The 14968-nt window shown below is 49.8% G+C and overlaps 2 protein-coding genes across 3 annotated transcripts in view; one reads left to right on the top strand and one right to left on the bottom strand.

The window, feature by feature from the left end:
- The first annotated feature begins 246 nt into the window (after positions 1-246).
- Positions 247-6185, top strand: Gatd1 (glutamine amidotransferase class 1 domain containing 1). Of its 2 annotated transcripts, XM_050137088.1 has the most exons (8): positions 247-355; positions 2179-2255; positions 2986-3091; positions 3173-3280; positions 4493-4587; positions 5028-5121; positions 5322-5433; positions 5558-6185. In XM_050137088.1, exons 1-8 carry the CDS (start codon positions 292-294, stop codon positions 5562-5564), a joined length of 663 nt encoding a protein of 220 aa, XP_049993045.1. In that variant the 5' UTR covers positions 247-291; the 3' UTR covers positions 5565-6185. The 2 variants fall into 2 exon arrangements, with proteins under 2 accessions (XP_049993045.1, XP_049993046.1); XM_050137089.1 differs by having other exon boundaries at positions 5322-6185.
- Positions 6186-9420: 3235 nt separating this feature from the next.
- Positions 9421-14968, bottom strand: part of Taldo1 (transaldolase 1) — a 10255-nt gene continuing 4707 nt past the window's right edge. Inside the window, exons 3-8 of the mRNA XM_050137087.1 lie at positions 14056-14163; positions 13153-13284; positions 10769-10944; positions 10440-10637; positions 10159-10304; positions 9421-9622 (exon numbers count right to left, since the gene is read on the bottom strand). Coding sequence (XP_049993044.1) covers positions 9590-9622; positions 10159-10304; positions 10440-10637; positions 10769-10944; positions 13153-13284; positions 14056-14163 — 793 coding nt within the window. The 3' untranslated portion in view covers positions 9421-9589. The remainder of the gene's footprint in view (positions 9623-10158; positions 10305-10439; positions 10638-10768; positions 10945-13152; positions 13285-14055; positions 14164-14968) is intronic.

Genomic DNA, 14968 nt, shown 5'->3' with positions numbered 1-14968 from the left:
CAGCCAGCTGCGCTCAACTGATGTGTGCCTGAGGGTCACAAGCCTGTCCCGGACTCTGGTAAACACTCAGGGACCCACAGCGTTTCCTTCCTAGTCAGCCACTTCTCCCCAATCTTCACGCACGCGCAGGCTGCATCTGCAGGCAAGTTCCGCCCCCCCCAACTTGGCACTTCCTGCAGGCGAGCCCCGCCCTCCGCACCTCGCGCACGCTCAGTCCACTCCCGCGGCTGGCGAGCCCCGCCCCGCCCCGCCCCACTCCGCCTCTCTGCACACTTAACCGGGTTTGCAGCCATGGCGTCCGAGCGGCTGCCCAGCAGACCTGCCTGTCTCTTGGTGGCCAGCGGCGCTTCTGAAGGTGAGGCGCGCAGGGTAGCTGTGTGGCGCAGTGGCCTGCCGTTCTGACTCCAGGTCAACGTTTATGCCTGCAGAGTTGGGATCCTGAGATCCCGCATCTGTTTCCCCGGGGCAGGCCTGTGTTGTCTGCCAGCAGGCAGGGTGGCCAGCGACTGCGGAGATGACCCTGCACCCAGGTCAGCCGCAGGGGCTCGGTACTCTGCCCCACCGTTCCTGCCATTCTGTCGCCCTGATCCTGGGCCTGTCTTCACGCGCCTCCAGGAAGCGATCCTGAAAGGGGTTGCTCGAAAGAGCTGCACACAAGGGACCCGCACACAGAAGGGGGTCTGCTGGCTATGGGTTTCCAGCTGCCCGGTGTGTGTCTAGGAAGCTGGGCAGATGGTGACTTCACCGGTCTTTAGGGAACTGGGGATGATGGGGCCCAGAGCTGCGGCCCAGGGTTTTCCTGTAGAGCCGTATGGAGCATCTCAAGCGAGCATGAGTTTGAAGGTACCGCGGAATCCTGGATGATGAACCCCTGGGGTCCACTAAGCTTCCTAGGTGGAAATGGGTGGGCCCTGAGGGTGCTTTCCGCCCTGGAAGAGAGGGTTGAAAGAATCCACAGCTGCTCATAGGAAGACTTTACTTGAGAGAGTTTGGGAGTGAGGGATCGAGGAGCTGGTGGGGATAATCTGGGGTAGATCCCTGAAAATGTATTAAATCGTAAAAGAAACTAGGCCTAATGGTGTGTGTCTTTAATCCCAACACTCAGGAGGCAGAAGCAGATGGGTCTCTGGGAGTTTGAAGCCAAATCTGGAACTTACATAGCCAGTTCCAGGTCAGCGGGGCTAAATAGTGAGATCCTAACTCAAAAACTAAATCATAACAAAACCCACAAACCAAAAGCCTAGCGTAGGAGTTGGCGGCAGGAGGATAAAGAGGTTGGTTAATGGCTACGTGAGATGCTGTCTCAGAAAGAAGGAAGACGGAAAGATGAAGCTAAAGGGTTGTGCCCTTAAATTAAACCAGTGCAGACCGCTGCACTGGAGGTGATGTTAGGGGAGGTTGGCTGTGCCTACAAATCGTCTGGAGTCTTGTTTTTTCTTTTTAAATTTGTTTATATTTTAAGTATGGGTGCTCTGCCTCCCGGGTACCAGGATTAAAGGCCTGTGCACCCGGCGTCTGGACTTAAATGAACTAAGCAAGCCTTTTTCCTTGTTGAAGGACTCTTGATGGGCAGAAGAGTGCTGAGTGCGTGGTGGGGTCAGAATCTCATGCTCTTAGGAAGAGGGGACCCGCCTGGTGTCCTGAGTGTGGGGAGTGCCCCAAACACCACTCTCTACGCTCTCCTGCTTCTATGACATGTTCACTGTTGCTTTTCCTGTGCTATAGGGGCCTTGGCTATTGGTGGGTCTGAGAGATGACCCAAAGGTTTGGCTTTGGAAGTACCTGTAAGGAGGAAAGGATGGGATGCAGCCAAGGGTGTAGGGGTGTTGGTAGACAGTTAAGGTGGGCTGGGGGCCTGAAGGCAGAGGTATTAGGTTGAGCAGAGAGCCTATTCTGGGAGGCTGCAGAACCACTGGAACCTGCAGGTCGTTCTGGGGCCAGAAGCCAAAACTGGTTGAGCAATAGGCCTGCTGTGGACCTCTGAGTTACATCTTCCTGAACCTGAAATACTGCTGTCCTGTCCGCAGGGCGTGGACCCTGGGTGGGTGGAATAGACTGCTCCTACGGCTGGTTCTGGGACCAGGAGAGTCCCTAGGAGCACTGGAGCTGTCTTTGAGGAGTAGGGGTGGGCCAGCTGGCCCTGTCATGCCCTTGCAGCTTTGAAACCCTCTCTTGCAGGTGTGTCCGCCCAGTCCTTCTTCCACTGCTTCACATTGGCCAGTGCTGCCTTCAACCTACAGGTGGCCACCCCTGGGGTGAGTACAGTCACTTTCTCCAGGGAACCCCTGAGGTTCTCCCTTTTCTTGGGCCGAGGCTAGGAGAGGGTAGAGTCTAGAGTGTCGAGTGTAGAGTTGATAGGGCCAGGAAGGAGCTACCTCCAGGTAAGGGGATCTACAACCAAACTTGGTGGCATCCTTAAGTCATGGTTCCCGTTCACTGGACTATGACGTTCCTGTGTCAAGGGAACTTTTTTTCACTGTGACCTGCACTTTTGCAAGTCTATAAGGGAAAGATAAGACTTGGTCCTAGTGTGTGGGTCCTGCATAGATCCTCCTACTAGGAGAGATCCTTGATTCTTGCACCGTGGCCCTGGGAACATCCAGTCATAAATGGATCACAGCAAATGTGTGTTGGGTATTTGCATGTTTCGAAGTCACAAGGTAGGTGGGACATTTGCTGCTGCTTTATAGTCAGGAGTCTGGGGAGCAGGGTGTGGTGATCCTGTGGTAAGACCTCAGCATTGTGCTGTACAGGGCCCCTGCACGCTGCTAGTTTGGTTTTCTGGGACTACCTTGTATTTGATTTCTTTCTTTCTCTTGTCACTGGACGCTCCCTGCCCGAGCCAGCCAGTAAGAGTGGCTGTCCAGGCAGGTGTTTGTGCCCCAGGGGCTGTCTTGAAATCTGTTAGCCTTTCTAAGTACTCTGTCGCTCGAATGTGGGGGAAGATCCTGGTGCTGACCCTTCACGTAGGCTCTGCTTCCCTAGGGAAAGGCCATGGACTTTGTGGATGTGACCGAGAGCAATGCACGCTGGGTACAAGACTTCCGTCTCAAAGCTTATGCCAGCCCCGCTAAGCTTGAGTCCATAGATGGTAGGTGACAAGTGGCTAGTGGGTCCCTGGAGGGCCTCTGTGTCTGGCCGTGCCCTAATTTGACCTGTGGTTTCCTCCCAGGTGCCCGGTACCATGCTCTCCTGATTCCCAGCTGTCCTGGCGCCCTCACTGACCTTGCCAGCAGCGGGTCCCTGGCTCGGATACTGCAGCACTTCCACTCAGAGAGCAGTGGGTGACAAGAAACTGGAGAACAGGCTGGCAAGCAGACACCTGGGTGGGGAGTAGAGGGAGTGATCAAAACAGTGGGTGACAGGGAACTAGAGACTAGGTGTGGAAGCAGCTATGGAGTGGATATTGAGTACAGGGTTTAGGATTCAGGACTGGGCATGCCTGGTGATTTCATCAGCCCATCAGAAGGGAGCGGAGAACCGCAATGACTCTGACCTGCACACAAGTGAGTTTGCTCTGTGTCCACGTGCACAAAGAGTGATCTCACTTAACATAATGTGTGCATTGCTAGTCTCTGCAGTGTGAGCCTCTGGCAGCCAAGAGAGGGCTGCTGACCGTGACCTCTTAGCCCTTTCCGTGGTAGGTTAATCAGGATGCTGTCTGGAGGCAACATCTGTCGTGATAAGCACATCTGTAGGCTGGGGCAGGATGCTCATCAGAGACCAGATGCAGGACCATCAATGTCCTCTGTGTTGAGAGCTGGCCTTCTGGGCTTAGACAAGAAGCAGTTTTTCCCAGCTACCTCAGCCATGGGAACACATTAGCCATTAAGTTGTCTTTGGGGAGCTGGGCAATGGTGGTGCACGCCTTTAATCCTAGCACTCGGGAGGCAGAGGCAGGTGGATCTCTGAGTTCGAGGCCAACCTGGTCTACAAGAACTAGTTCCAGGATAGCCACCAAAGCTACAGAGAAACCTTGTCTCGAAAAACAAAACAAAAGGGGCTGGAGAGATGGCTCAGAGGTTAAGAGCCTTGCCTGCTCTTCCAAAGGTCCTGAGTTCAATTCCCAGCAACCACATGGTGGCTCACAACCATCTGTAATGAGGTCTGGTGCCTTCTTCTGGCCTGCAGGCAGACACACAAACAGAATATTGTATATATATTAAATAAATAAATAAATATTAAAAAAAAACAAAACCTAAAAAAAAAGTTGTCTTTGGGGAGGAGCCAGGGTAGCCCTATTGCAGAATTGCAGAACAGGGTAGTCCCTAGGAGTACCACCCCCAGCTGCACAGTGGCATCTCTGCAGTTTGAAGCAGCGGCTGGTACATGAATTGGGAGTTCTGGGTGTTTTCACATGTCTTAAAACTGCGGCAGCGTGGGCTCTAAGTAAACTCTAGTCTTGAAGCATCCGCTTTGGGGGAGGGGACACTTGGGTGGGGACCCGACCCAGGATAGCATCCAGGGCCTGAGAGTACCTTGTCACTTTTAGAACCCATCTGTGCCATTGGCCATGGTGTCGCTGCCCTGTGCTGTGCTACCAATGAAGACAGGTCCTGGGTGTTCGAAGGCTACAGCCTGACAGGGGTGAGTATTTCGTGGTCAAGCCAGTGTCCCGTTCCCTCCTGTCTCCCTGCCCCTCCCTGAACCAGAAAGAGATTCCTACAGGCACTGTGACCTGCCAGTCCCCATACTGCTAGAGCACTTCTCTCCTTGTCCACGTGGTGTGAGCACAGCCTGAGACCCTCTAGGAAGAGCAGCATGGGACCCATGAAGGGACTCCTTCCAAAGGATACCAGTCCATCTCATTTTGGTCAACACTTACGTCTTGATGCTGGGGGAGACAGGCACTCTAAGCCATAACGGCTTAGTCTCCAAAAAGATGACTGAGTTTTTGCCTTTGCCTGTCTCCCCCATGTGGTAGCTGAGGTTGCTGCTTTGATTTGCCCTGCCTGGCCCCTGGGGAAAATAGGGCACTGGGCAGGGTAGAGCTACTAGCTGGTCTGACTCCAGCCCTGTCCTTGCAGCCTTCTGTGTACGAGCTCATCAGGGCACCTGACTTTGCCCGCCTGCCGCTGGTTGTGGAGGACTTTGTGAAGGACTCTGGCGCTGGCTTCAGTGGTGAGCCCAAGTTGGTGCCCCTCCACTTAGATTTGTGGAGCTACCTGCTGTGTCTTGGGTTGGTGTTTTAGGTCCTGCAAACCCCTGTGCTTCACCCAGACAGGCTTTCCTGCTGACCCCTGGTGTTCGCAGCTTCTCAGTGGGTGGGAGTGGGACTGGGCCTAGGCCTTGTGGCCTAAGGTTTGTGTCCTCTGCCGTAGCCAGTGAGCCCGACGCCGTGCATGTGGTGCTGGACCGCCACCTGGTCACTGGTCAGAATACAAACTCCACTGTTCCCGCTGTCCAGAACCTGCTCTTCCTTTGTGGCAGCCGGTGAGGCTCCTGGGAAGGGGTTTGGGTGGATTCCTGCTTTGTGACTGGCTCCCTCTGCTGGACAGTTTTGTCTGCGACGCCCTGCCTGCTGGTGCTGAGTCTGGACCATGTGTTCATCCTATAGGAAGTAATTTGGATGCTGTCCTTGATCCTGGTGGCCTTCTTCTGTTGGTCCTTACCTGACAGGGCCCTCAAGCCTCCGTTTGGACCCTGTGGAACGCTGGAGGCCTCCAAGAGTTAAGACTTGGAGAGTATCAGTTCTTACGTAGACTGAACACTCCTCCTCTATCCCCAGCACATAGTGGGGAGCATCTTGGCTGGCCAGGCAGTCTCTGAGAACTGCAAATGAACACTCCAAGAAGAATTGTCCCTGGGAGAGGCAGCTGTGGGATCTCAGGATGGGATGCTGCTCTTGTATGGCCCTTTGGCTATTCTTATCCCTTTAGCTGTCGGTGAGAACCATGGGGAAAGGACCAAAAGACTGGAACTTGCTCTGAATTCATCTTGCCAGAGGTGAACAATGGATGTTTTCTTAGCCCTAGGCAGGCAGCATTCTTGCTGAAGAAGACTGCCCATCTTTAAATCTTGCAATCTTGCCTATGATTTTTTTCTTCTTCTGAGATAGTGTTTCTCTGTAGCTTTGGAGCCTGTCCTAGAACCCACTCTTGAGGCAGCACAGGCTGGCCTCAGATTCAGAGATCTGCTTGCCTCTGACTCCCGAGTGCTGAGATTAAAGGCGTGTGGTACCACTATCCAGCTGGCCTGTGGTTTTTAATGCAATACAGGCCCCAGCTCAGCCTGCCATGGTCCTAGGTCCTTGGAGTGGACACAGTGATGTCACCCTGCCTCATATGGCATAGAAAAAATACTAGTGTCACACCTGGAGACCCTTAAACTGCTGTTAGCCCACAGCTTGTCAAACTGCCCCTGGCTTGCAGAAGCCTCGGGCCAGGTATTCCATCTATTCCTAGAAGGAAATGGCCACACATGGGTTTGGGCTATATGAAGCAGGAATATCCATGAGTCCTGTCTTCCAGACCCTGCTTGTGCTGAGGACCTGATATGGCCATCTCCCTCCTGGACATGCTTGTTTGCGGTCAATCCTGGGGCCCCTGGCCAGGATGGTAGCTTCCAGTCAGTAGCCTTCTAGCCTTAGACGAGAGCCTTCCAAGTAACTTGGACCTCTTAATTTCCCTCTTCACTTAACTTTTGCCCAGAGTAGCACCAGTGCCAGAGACCTGGAGGAAATCCTTTTGGTGGTTAATAACCTTTAATAAGGGAAGTCCAGAACACGTGGAAGAAAGCAGCAAGAGAGCCCACCTGTCCTGGATCCTCCCTGGCCCTCTTCTGCCATCAACACTATGTAATGATGGATATTCCTCGACAAAGCTTTAAAACCTGAGGCCGTGCCTTAGGCTTGGCTGGTTCAGTCACAGGCTGGGTGATCTGTAAACAACATATTTCACATACATTTTGAAGCTTCAAGTCCAAGCATAGTGAACTAGGTGTGTCTGGTAAGGGTTTCCTGGCTCAGACCTCTTTGCTTCTTACCGGGTCGGAAGAGGTAGGTGCTTTCTGGAACCTTTTCAGAAGTTACTAATTGCTTCATGAAGCCAAAGTCCCATTTAACACCATCACCTCAGAGACGATGTTTTAGCACGAATTAGGGGACAGCTTCAGACACTGGGAGGTGATACCATGCTGATGGGGTTTGAGAGTTTCTTCTAATTGGCTGGCTCTCTATGAGTGTCACGTTTGTCCTCTCTCTCTCTCTCTCTCTCTCTCTCTCTCTCTCTCTCTCTCTCTCGACAGGGTTTCTCTGTGCTGCCTTGGCTATCCTCAAACTTAGCCTGCCTCTGCTGGGATTAAAGGCATATGCTGCCACCACCCGTATTCTATCTGAGACATTATATAGCTGTAGCAGGTGAGGTGGGCTCTGGTGCCAGACTTCTGTTCTAAGGGTACCCACCCAGTCCTAGGTGGAGGAGGGGACAGCAAGCTGGAGAAGATGGAGAAGAGAGAATGAACAAATCCCTGGAAAAGTGGCAGCTGAGCTCAGGGTATGTTCATAAGCACATTTATAACTACTCAAGAGAAATTAAACCTTACACAGATGTTGCTAGCAGAATTATTTGAAAAGGGGCCGCCGGGCGGGTAACCCAGGACTTGGGAAGCAGAGGCAAGCAGATTTCGGAGTTCAAGGCCAGCCTGATCTACTGTGTTCCAGAACAGGCTCCAAATCTATACAGAGAAACTGTCTTGGGAAAAAAAAAAGAATGAAAAGGGACTGACCAAATGGCTCAGCCAGTGAAAGTACCACAGTGGAGGAACACTCCGACTCTTGAAATTATGCTACCCTGATCTGCACGTCCACTCACACACGCACATCATACAGATTCATTCATTCGAGACAGGGTTTCTCTGTCCAGACTATCCTGAAGCTCTGTAGACCAGGCTGGCCTTGAACTCAGATCACCTGCTTCTGCCTCTTGAGGACTGGGATTAAAGGTGTTTGCCGCCATACCCAGCTAGTGGTTTCTTTATAATGGAATATCACTAGTTCAGTCAAGTAATTGGCCATGAATTCTGATACAAAGCAGTATGTGGTGGTGCACCCTTTTTATTTTCTTTTTAAAGACAGAGTTTCTCCGTGTAGCTTTGGAGCCTGTCCTGGAACTCAAGTCTGTAGATCAGGCTGGCCTCGAACTCAGAGATCTACCTGCCTCTGCCTCCTGAGAGCTGAGATTAAAGTGCCACCACTGCCCAGCTGGTTTTTTTTTTTTTTTTGTAAAGATTATGCATACAGTATTCTGCCTGCATGTATGTCTGCACTACACACCAGATATCATTACAGATGGTTGCCCAGCAGAGGCATAGTACAAGACAGCCAGGCCATGTACAGAGACCCTGTCTCAAAAGAACACAAAAAAGGACTTATGGAATATGCATGATTGGCCAGTATCCCTGGAGCCCCAGGTGGGAAAGACTCAAAACCCTGATCTCCTTTTATTGCAAGCCCAAAGGGTGAGGAGATTGGTGTGGTATGGGCACAAGGCTCTGCCCATTACCTGCTGAAGCAGGTCAGCCTCAAGGAGCATTGCTCCTTCAGGCCCTGTCTTCTGGCTGGAAGTGGTAGAATACTGTGGGTCTTGATCAGGGAAATTGTGAACCTAGCTGTGCTGGGTTGCAGAAGTTGCTCCCCACTTCACCATCCAGGATGAGTTAAGCCCAGGCAGGTACTTAGCCCTAGAGCTGCTCGTGGTGGGAATTTGGGGGAATGGACCTGGGAAGTTGCTCCATGGGGGTCCTTCTCATCAGAGCTTCCACCTGCCTCTGCCTCCTGAATGCTGGGATTAAAAGCATGGGCCGCCACCACTCAGCTTTTATTTTGGATGAAGACAGGGTTTCTAAGTAGTCCCAGAACTCACTAAGTAGATCAGGCTGTCCTCAGATGTGGACAGCCTAGTTGCTGCCCTCCAGGGACCAGGATTATAGGCATATGCTTCCGTGCCCTTTCAAAGCTGGTGTTGTATACTATGCGGTCCCCGTAAATTGGTACCGGTGCCCTTTAGAACTTGGCTACACCAGCAGAGCACCTAGATGGGAGACAGAAACCGCTGTCTCTTTCTCTTGGGCAGTGGGCAAGCCTGGCTCTGAACACTATGTTCGGCTGCTACCTCCCAGGAGCAGAGCCCACCATTTGTCTTCTGACTCTGCTAGCACACCCTAAAATCTAGGCAGGGCACAGGGACACCGGGTACAGAGGGTGTTACTGTATAATCTTGCCACCAAAAGTCAGAGACCTCTGCCACCTCGCATCCCAGCTGTAGTCCAGTGGAGCTTAGAAGATGAGGGTGAGGGCCACAGTTGCCTGGATCATGCTGATAGCCTGGGGTTCATCTCCAAGCTCCGCCTCAGTCACAGCCAATACTGGGGCCACTGGTACTGAAGTGGAGGGCGACAAAGATGGTAAAATGAAGCACAACATAGGAAAAGCTGTTGCTTTAATGAATTAGATAAAATTTCACATAAAATCAGAAACCTATGATCCATCCCTTCTCCAATCACTGAAAAATGCAGGATTCGTCACAAGCCATGTGCAGTCAGGACCCAGTTCAGCGGCGGTGCAGGTCTGGGGTCCAGCCTCAGGTGCACACTACTTTCCATTCTCGGCACTGAACATTCGTTCCTGGAAGGGACCAGAGGCGGAGTCATGTCAGCCCTCACTCTGTCCGGACTGTCCCCATACGACCCACCAAAGTCCCAATATGGCTTCAGCAACCAGCTGGGACCCATGGTCTCCCAGAAAAATAAACACACACACACACACACACATTTACCTATCTGTATTGTGTGTGTGTATATATCTATATAGATACATAGTTTTTTGTTTGTTTTTGCGTTTCTCTGTGCATCCTTGGATGTTTTGGAACTTGCTCTGTAGACCAGGCTGGCTTTGAACTCACAGAGATCCATCTGCCTAGGTCTCCCAAGTGTTAGGATTAAAGGCCTGTGCCATCTCTGCCTTGCTTCTTGAGACAGCCTGTCTCTAAGTGCTTGAACTAAAGGCATGTACTAGCATTCCTGGCCCAGGCCATTGAGTCTGTGATCCTCTTGCCTCACTCTCTGTGTCCTAACTATGCCGGGCTCCTGCAGTAGGTTTCACCTCTGCTCCAACTTTGCCCCTGGTGAAGGAGAAAAGGCCCAACCCACACAGGAACTCACCGTGAGCATCCGCTCTAACTTGATGGCATCAGCAGCAAACTTTCGGATCCCGTCGGAGAGCTTCTCCACAGCCATTTGGTCCTCATTGTGAAGCCAACGGAAGGCCTTCTCGTCCAGATGTATCTTCTCCAAGTCACTGGTCTGGGCTGGAGGATACCACAGCTCTCCATGCCTGCCTTACCCTTCGACTCATAACTGTCCCTCAGCCTAGGCTGAGTATCTCCCATCAGGGTCAGGCCTTAGCTCCGCCCACACAGGTCCTTATGGCCCCTTGGCCTTACCCGCTTTGACGGAAAGCACAGGTGTCAGCTTGGTGTTGTCCTTGAGCAGCTCCCCCAGGAGCTTGGGCGAGATGGTGAGGAAATCACAGCCTGCCAGTGCTTTGATCTCACCAGTGTTACGGAAGGAGGCGCCCATGACAATGGTCTTGTAGCCAAACTTCTTGTAGTAGTTATAGATTTTGGTGACACTCTTTACCCCTGGAGGAGACATAGGCATGTTCCCTAGAGCTGCCCTGAGCTGCTGTCTGACCCCACCCTGACCTTGTCTCCAGCCCTGCTGGAGACAACACAGCATGTCCCCTGTCCCATGATCTTAAAATGTAGCTCACCAGGGTCATCCTGGGGTTCATAGGATTTCTTGTCTGTGTTTGCCACATGCCAGTCAAGGATGCGCCCCACAAAGGGGGAGATGAGCGTCACACCCGCTTCAGCGCAGGCCACAGCCTGGGCAAAGGAGAAGAGCAGCGTCATGTTGCAGTGGATGCCATGCTGCTCCTCCAGCTCCCTGTGGACAAGATGGCAGAGGCAATGCTGAGCGCCACCTCAGGCTGAGCTCTGGACCTGCTGCTCCCCAAGAGTCTTCAGTTTAAGAGCAGGGGAGGAGCAGGGCAGTACGTTAAGAACAAACTTAAGCGGGGTGGTGCACACCTTTAATCCCAGCACTCGGGAGGCAGAGGCAGGCGGATCTCTGTGAGTTCCAGGACAGCCAAAGATACACAGAGAAACCCTGCCTCAAAAAAAAAAANTAAAAAAAAAAAAAAAAAAAAAAAAAAAATTAAAATGAAGCCATGTAAAGATAGAAAATACAGAGAGTCTGGATACTGTATGTTACTGCATTGTCTTTGAATTGTTCCATGGCTGAGGAAGGAACAACAGCTGCTAAAAGGCATTTTATCATAAATGCTGCTGGATTAATCCAACATATGTATTTTGAAAATGTCTTGACTTCAAAATTTAAGTCAAAAGATATGTTACTTTGGAGAAGAGGTTTTGCTTTTGTTTCCACAGGAAATGAGAGGCTGTATTCAGGGTTAAGAAAACTCAGATTTGATCAAGGAAGACCCCCCTGAAAAAAAAGTCTCTGGAAGGAGCAGATAGCCCACATGATCCAATGTTTCAGAGGATCTCTGTTGGAGTTTCCTCTGAGTTCTACATCCAGAACAGCCATAAGACTGTTGGTTGAGATGATCAAGCCACATAGAATATGCCAGTCAGGACTTGACCATAATCCTAAATTTTCTTTAGGTCCCCATAAGATTATCAGCACCCTTAATCATCAGGAAGTGGCCTAGAAAACTATGCCCACATTCCTAAAAAAATGGATTATGGATATTTGATTTGTCTTTGTTTAGAGCAACTGGTTATAAATTGTTATGGATAATGGTCAGGAAAAAGGCTAAACAAAGGAGATTAGATTCAGAGTTCTTGTTTTGAAAAAAAAAAATAGGGGGCTGGAGAGATGGCTCAGCGGTTAAGAGCATTGCCCGCTCTTCCAAAGGTCCTGAGTTCAATTCCAGCAACCACATGGTGGCTCACAACCATCTGTAATGAGGTCTGGTGCCCTCTTCTGGCCTTCAGGCATACACGCAGGAAGAATATTGTATACATAATAAATAATTAAAAAAAAAATAGACAATGGTCTTGTATGCTGTAAAGATTTGTCACTTGTATTGGTTTAATAAAACTCTAATTGGCCAATAGCTAGGCAGTAAGTATAGGCAGGGTGACCAGAATAGGAGAATTCTGTGAAGAGGAAAGGCTCAGTCTGCAGTCATCACCTAGATGTAAGAGGACACAAGATGGGGCTGGAGAGATGGCTCAGTGCTTAAGAGCACTGACTGCTCTTCCAGAGGACCCGGTTTCAATTCCCAGCACCCCACATGGCAGCTCACAACTGTCTGAAGATCCAGTTGCAGGGGATCTGACACCTTCACACCAGTGCACATAAAATAAAGTTAAATAAACCATAAAAAATATAAGGAAAAAAAAAGAGGACACAAGATGAGAACGCCTCACTGATAAAAGGTACCAAGCCACATGGCTAACACAGTAAAGAATTATGGGTTAATTTAGATGTAAGAGTTAATAAGAAGCCTGAGCTACCAGTTTATAATTAATATAAGCCTCTGTGTTTCTTTGGGACTGAACAGCTGTGGGATTGGTTGAGAAAGAACCCTCTGTCAACAAAAAACCTATGCCCATACCAAAATGTATATAAGCCTGTGTTCATACCATTATTCTCAACAGACCGGAAGTGATAACAGACCCTGGTACCCAACACGAGACAGAGCAAAGACACAATGCACCCACCAATAGAAGAAAGTCCAGTCAGGAAACAAGGCATAGACATTAAAACACGTTGAATGAGTCAGACATAATAGTTCATGCATGATCTGACTCTACTTATATGAGATGTCCAGAGCAAGCAAATCCAGAAGAAAAACCAGTGGTTCTAGGTAGGGAAAGAGCAAATGTGGGCAAAGAGGAAATGAATCTGCTGCCCAGGTTCCCTAGAATGGTCAGGACTGACGACTTCTAGAGGAGGCATCACAGAAGACTGTGACTGTTTTTACCATTTTGCAATCAGTTTCTTCAAAACTTATGTAAGTTTTGGCTTCACTGTTCCAAAACAACTCTGACCCCTAGAAACTGGTGTCTGCTGCTTAGGAAGAGAATCAGAATCAGAAGCTGCCTCCGTGCAGGGAATACTTACTTTCCGGCCTGAATTCCCTCCCAGGTTGAGGATAACTTGATGAGAATTCTGTCCTTGCTGATCCCAGCTTCTTTGTAAAGCTCAATGAGGCGCCTGGCTCGGGCTACCATTGCATCCTTATCAAAGGAAAGCCTGTAAAAGCAAGGGTATTGCAGGTACTCAGATCACAGCACATCCACCACGGGAGCATATCAGAAGCGGGGCATTCTGTAGCCATGTGGCTCACTGGACAAACCCGTCCCACCCTCTACTCTGGACTCAGTGCAACTTGAAACCCAATTTCAGAAGCAGTCCTGGCAGCAAACCCCTGTAACCAGCACTCAGAAGACTGAGGCAGGAGACTTTGGAGTTCAAGGTCAGCCTGTGCTATAAGTGACGCTGCCTTCAGGCTGGAGAGACTGCTCAGTGGTAAGAGCACTTGCTGCTCTTGCAGTGGACCCAGGTTTGGTTTCTAGCACCAATATGGCAGCTCACAACCTTATGTAATGTCAGTTCCAGAGGATCTGATGCCCTCTTCTGGCCTCCACAGACACATATGTGGTATACATACATACAGGCAAACACTCATACACATAAAAATAAAATAAAAAAATCTTTGAAAAAGAAACTTTGGTCTTAAAAATAAATAAAAAGTCAAACCAAACAGAAAAAAGGGGGATCAGAGTTCTGCTGAGTTGGCAGAGCCCTTGCCTATCATGCACAAAGCCCAATGTCACATAAATTTTCACAAAACACAAGACTCAAGATCAGCCATTAGTCAGAGAGCCACCAGTTCTGTACAGTCTTCCAGTGTAACGTGTGACACACCACCGAATGAGTGTAGAGAATACCAGGAGCAAACTACCTCTTCAGACACTGACGTCACCAGGATACCTGCTGCCTCCCTACCCTAGCCCCACCTACCTTGCATCCACTTCTGTGGATACACGGCCTGGAATCTTCTTTAGTATTTCTGCTCCAAACAGCACAAAAAGTTTATCAATAGCATTTTTAATCTGTTCCTCTTGTGGCCTGAAATTCACAGGGAAGTTGTGTTAGAAACTTTTGAAGGCTTTGGGGAACCTATGAGACTCTTTTGCCAAATTTCCTTCCCTTCATCCTCCCCCCACGGGCATGAGAGCAAATGCTACTTGTTTCTGTTTTGTTCCGTTTGAGACAGGGTCTCTATATAAAGCCAGACTGTCCTGAAACTCACTATATAGACCAGTCTGGACTCAAACTCATAGAGCTACACTTCAGCGCGCTTGCAGGGTGGAACAGGAAGGTTCCAAGTTTGAGGCCAGCTTGGGGAAGGAAGGAAGGGAGGAAGGAAAGCAGGCAGGCAGGCACTATTTTATATTACAATGAAAAACCCATAAAACATGCCATCTTTACCATTTTAAGTTTATAGTTCAACAGTGTTAAATTATACTGTTGGGAATCACACCACCACCATCTTCAGAACTTTTTCTTTTTTTAGTTTTCCAAGACAAGAGTTTCTTTGTGTAGCTCTGGCTGTTATAGAACTCACTGTGTAAACCAGGCTAGCCTCAAACTCAGAGATCCACCTGCCTCTGCTTCCCAAGTGCTCGGATTAAAGGTGTACACCATCACCCCCAGCATAAAAATAATTTTTATGCAACCCCAAAAAATGATACCCCCAAGCCAGGCAGTGAAGACACAGGCCTTTAATCCCAGCACTTGGGAGGAAGAGATGGGTGGATCTCTGTGAGTTCGAGGTCAGCCTGGTCTACAGAGTTTCGGGACAGGCTCCAAAGCTATGGAGATACTCTGTCTCAAAAAAAAAAAAAACAAAAAAAAAAAAAAAAAAAAAAAA

This window comes from Alexandromys fortis, unplaced genomic scaffold (assembly GCF_014885135.2).
Source record: "Alexandromys fortis isolate MF-2015 unplaced genomic scaffold, M_Fortis_MF-2015_v1.1 scaffold_3, whole genome shotgun sequence".
In the NCBI taxonomy this organism is placed as follows: domain Eukaryota; kingdom Metazoa; phylum Chordata; class Mammalia; order Rodentia; family Cricetidae; genus Alexandromys; species Alexandromys fortis.
The sequence above is the reverse complement of the archived record's forward strand: the minus strand, read 5'-3'. Positions and strand labels throughout refer to the sequence as shown.